At 46.8% G+C, this 4967-nt stretch overlaps 1 protein-coding gene across 3 annotated transcripts in view; it reads left to right on the top strand.

The window, feature by feature from the left end:
- LOC123969722 (equilibrative nucleoside transporter 1-like) overlaps positions 1-4967 on the top strand; it is a 22958-nt gene that overhangs the window by 16567 nt on the left and 1424 nt on the right. For all 3 annotated transcript variants that reach the window (XM_046047349.1, XM_046047351.1, XM_046047350.1), the window contains 6 exons: positions 353-450; positions 537-615; positions 1168-1235; positions 1410-1518; positions 4039-4124; positions 4226-4425. In XM_046047349.1, the coding sequence (XP_045903305.1) occupies positions 353-450; positions 537-615; positions 1168-1235; positions 1410-1518; positions 4039-4124; positions 4226-4425 (640 nt within the window). The remainder of the gene's footprint in view (positions 1-352; positions 451-536; positions 616-1167; positions 1236-1409; positions 1519-4038; positions 4125-4225; positions 4426-4967) is intronic.

Below are 4967 nucleotides of genomic sequence, written 5' to 3' on the forward strand. Positions count from 1 at the left end.
CTCTTGTCTCCTTTCCTCCCCTCCTCTCCTCTTGCCTCTTTTCCTCCCCTCCTCTCCTCTTGCCTCCTCCCCTTCCTTCCTATCCTCTTGTCTCCTTTCCTCCTCTACTCTTGCCTCCTTTCCTCCCCTCCTCTCCTCTTGCCTCCTCCACTCCCCTCCTCTCCTCTTGCCTCCTCCCCTTCCTTCCTCTCCTCTTGCTTCCTTTCCTTCCTTCCTCTCCTCTTTCCTCCTCTCCTCTTTCCTCCTCTCCTTCCTTTCTTTCCTCTTGTCTCCTTTCCTCCCCACCTCTCCTCTTGCCTCCTCCCCTTCCTTCCTCTCCTCTTGCCTCCTTTCCTCCCCTCCTCTCCTCTAGGTGGTTCAGACCTTCAGGATGCAGCATTCGGTTACTTCATTACAGCCTGTGTTGTTATTTTTCTGTCCGTCCTCTCCTACGTCCTGCTGCCTAAACTGGTAAATAACACACACACACGTGACCAGTGTTGGGCAAGTTACTCACGTGCGATGTAGCTTTATAAATGTTTAAATGTGCCTTCCAGGAGTTTTTCCAGTTTTATCAGGAGAGAAACAGGAAACAGAGATCAGACAAGGAGAACTCAGTAAATCTGATGAACACAGGTATGAAATAAACACGTCGACACTGAACACACCTGCAGAAACAGAAACACCGATTTCCTTTAGTTTTAATTCACTTTAGTTCATTTAATGAATGTAAATGCTCCGTACTTGTATAGCGCCTTTCTAGTCTTTTCGACCACTCAAAGCACTTTTACACTACATCTGCATTCACCAGTCACACACATTCATACACTGAGCCTAAGTGCTCAAACGGAAACTAACATTCACACTCATTCATACACTGGCGGAACAGCCGCCAGGGGCAAATCGGGGTTCAGTATCTTGCCCAAGGACACTTCGACACGCAACCAGGGGGAGCCAGGCATTGAACCGCCGACCTTCCGATTAACGGCCAACCCGCTCTACCTCCTGAGCCACAGCCGCCCCGATCAAATGAACTGAGTTTGGTTCAGTTTGTATTGACGCAACTGAACCAAACTGGAAAGTTTTACAGATTTCGAGTTATTTTCATAAACTTTCCTGTTTTGAAGTACAGTTGATTTATTTAGTAAAAAGTGGAATGTGTGAGTGTTTCTTGTCCTTCTTCCTCAGAGAGTAAAGGTGAAGCAGCTGATCAGAACCAACATCAGAACATCTCCGTGATGACCATCTTTAAGAAGGTCACTTTTCATTGGTGTTCACAAAAAGAGGATCAGTGTTTCTTTGCAGCAGTTTCATGTGTGAATCTTAGTTTAGTTGAAGATGGCGCCTTCAGACAGGCGGCTGTTCAGGATCCTTATTATTGTTGCTTATTAATTATTAACCATGTGTATCCGCCGACCTTTGACCTTCAGATCTGGCGGCTGGCTCTGTTGGTCTGTTTCACCTTTACCGTCACCATCGGCACGTTTCCCGCCATCACCGCCGACACCATATCCACCCTAGCTGATGGAGGCTCCTGGGGTGAGTTTTCTTCTTCTGTGGTGGTCTCGTGATGTTTTGCTTTATTTCTGGGGCCGGTTTCACAAAGACAGACTTTGACTATGGCTTAGATACAGTCGACAGTCAGACCGCTGCACAAAGCACTGAAGACCCTGACTATATTAAGTAGGACCACACTGCAATGAATTCTGGGTAAAATAAGACACTTTTCAAAACAAAACAAATGGCGGATCGAGAAGGCGCACCAAACCACTAAGTGCCGCTTACCCCAGTGGAAAATACGTGTTTGTGGGAGCAGTATAATAGTGATTAGGACTTTTTACTTGAGAAGTTTAAAGGGGAGTGTGGTGACCAAAACTGCTGAGCGGAGCGATGAGATGTCAGAGATGTGCAGGAAAGATCCAAGAACATGGTACCAGATACCAAAAAAGAAATATCCTAAAACAGGAGGAGGCGGGGCTTCAGCTGGACCATCCGTCAGAGTCAGGAGAGCTTCCCCGACCGATGAATGTCCTCATTATTGTATATTTCCAGCAGGTTCCTGCGGCCCCTGAAAACTCTTTCCCTTCTCAGAGCTCTCTGCATGATATCAGCAGCAAACCACTAACTATGAGACGTTTTCCCTGTTTTTAGTGGTTACCAAGGTAACATGGAATCTTGGACCTAAGTTAACCCGGGGGTTAGGTGTCTCGTTTTGTTGGTCTAAACTTAGTCCGTCTTTATTTTTGTGGTACAATACAAAAATCAATAAAAATAATAACAGTTCTTAAAATAGCCATAATATTGATAATGCTGTAATCTTGATCAGGCTGATAATAATTGTAGCTGCAGGTGTTGAGCAGGAACAGAGGTCCAGTAGGTACTCACAGAATTAGAAAAGTACGTCCGCACAGAAATCTCCACATGTAGGAAACCAGGCGTCCAGCAGCACCTGCGCACCTTTCCTTTAGGGCGGCACCGTGGTCCAGTGGATAGCACAGGGTGGCAAGAAGGTCCCGGGTTCAAACCCGGTCGCCTGCCTGGGTTTCCTCCACGTCAGGTTCTCCAGTCAGTGCCGTTGTCCATTGGCAGTGGCACAGACCAAGACCTGGTGCCGGTTGCTGCGCAGCGGCTGCCCACTCAATCATTCATCATCAATCATCTCAAACTGTGTGAGCGCGGCAGAGTGGCAGTCAGCACAGCCAAAGTCCTTTTAGGCAAGTCCTGCCACTAGGCCACCATCTGGGTGACGTCTCCGGGCAGCTATTTCGGACTAAGCAGAACTTTCACCGGGACATAACAACTACACAAACAGAATCTGCATTAAAATCTGATAATACTCGCTGAAAAAGTTTGACGACTTTGCCCCAAAATAAGATTTAAAAAGCGTTTTTCCTGACCGGTTCTACTTCTACTACTCATGCGTCACCTCTTCCACACATGTGCAGTACAAGTAATACAGACCCTTACGTCAGTGGAGCCACACGATTGGCTGAAATATGTTTCCTGCTCTGGTTAAAAGCAGATGATTTGGCTAGCGGGAGGGGCGGGATAACCGCCATCTTTGCCGTTAAAGGCTTTCCCCGTACAGTTGTACTGAGGATGTGACTGAGTGGCGTGCCTCCTGCTTGTGAGGTGGAAGTTCGAAGCACATAGACACTGAGAGTTGAGTTATGGCTCCCGTGCACGACCTTAAATAACCCTGCTGGTTTGAAAGTTTAAATGATGAAGTGATAACGTGTGATAGGAAGTGAAATTATAAATACATGAGGGCCATTATTATCTTTTCCTCTTATGTTCAATTTTATTTTGAAATCAAACATTCACATACATGATCAACCTTTGATTGTGTATCAACGGACATGAGTTGGTTTTTATACTTCATGGCACAGTAACTGGAGTGGAAACGCTGTTTTATTATTAGTTTCAGCCAGACAGAAGTGTGCGGAGGGTTTTTATACAGCGTGCTGTCACAACCTGGCTCAACAGCAAGTGACAAAAGCGGGAAACTACACAGTCTGAAAATAATAATAGAGATTTTAATAAGTAGGAGCCGGAGATCAAACCATCTGATTGGTGGCCGAGACGCTCTACCCCCTGAACCACAGAGAAAGTTATGTGGGATCATCTTCTGCTTGAAGCTCAGTCATGATTTAAGTGCTTCAGCTTGGAAAATGTTGTTCTGTGAAGAACCTGTTGTAACGGCTGAGGTCGTGTCCTGCTGAGTCAGCAGGTTACACCTTTCATCAGGGTGGGTGTCGCTCGTCTCTGTGGGTCCGATGGTGAATCGTAGACCTGACCTCTGTTGATCTCTTCATGTTGCTCGTACTGTAAGTACGTATGACCACTGTGTGCTGGTGGAACTGTGAGCTCACACTGGTGTCATTGCAGAGCATTTTAACTCTCGACTGGTTGGGGCTCTTTCCTTAGGTTGTGGCGCCTTCTGTGATGCCTGTAACCACGCTGTCTGCCTGAGACAGACAGACCCTTCTCCCTCAGATTTTAAACAATATTAATCGTTTCTTCAACTTGCCTTTTGATTACTTTTTTTTTCTATAACAGACCAGTATTTCATCCCAGTCAGCTGTTTCCTTCTCTTTAACCTGTGTGACTGGTGTGGGCGGAGCTTAACGGCCGTCTGTATGTGGGTGAGTTTAATATCAAACACCCGACATTAAAAGATCCAGAGACACCAAACACATGTCCTCCTCTCCACCCGGCTGAAAATCAATTATCGATCTGTTTCCAGCCTGCAAAGGACGGCCTCTTACTTCCTGTGTTCATCGTTTGCCGCCTCGCCTTCGTCCCTCTCTTCATGTTGTGTAACGTTCAGCCTCGTCTTCACCTGCCTGTCTTCTTTCTTCACGACGGCTGGTTCATCGTCTTCATGATTCTCTTCGCCTTCAGTAACGGATACCTGGCCAGCCTGTGCATGTGCTTTGGACCAAAGTAAGAAAGGGATCAGGAAACATCCAACATACCAAATTCACTTTTATTTATATAACACTAAAAGTTACTGAGAGTGAGAGAGGGGAGGGAGTGCACTGGGTGTGGAGCAGGAACACAGGGGCAGCAGGTGACCTACAACCACAGATCCAGACTCCACAGCTCCAGAGCCAGAAACACCTGCAGGAAGTGATAGGAGAGAGGAGAGGGACGAGAAAGCACAAGACTACCAGAAAGGGGAGAAGTTGTGTTAGTAACATGCAATAATGGGATGAGGTTGCATACAGAGGGAGAGAAAGTAGAGGAGAGAGGAGCTCAGTGCATCATGGGAAGTCCCCCTGGCAGTCTAGGCCTATAGCAGCATAACTAAGGGATGGTTCAGGACTCACCTGAGCCAGCCCTAACTATAAGCTTTATCAAAGAGGAAGGTCTTAAGCCTACTCTTAAATGTGGAGATGGTGTCTGCCTCCTGAACCCAAACTGGAACCTGGTTCCACAGGAGAGGAGCTTGATAGCTGAACGCTCTGGCTCCTAGTCTACTTTTG

The sequence above is a fragment of the Micropterus dolomieu genome, linkage group LG04 (genome assembly GCF_021292245.1).
Source record: "Micropterus dolomieu isolate WLL.071019.BEF.003 ecotype Adirondacks linkage group LG04, ASM2129224v1, whole genome shotgun sequence".
Lineage (NCBI taxonomy): Eukaryota > Metazoa > Chordata > Actinopteri > Centrarchiformes > Centrarchidae > Micropterus > Micropterus dolomieu.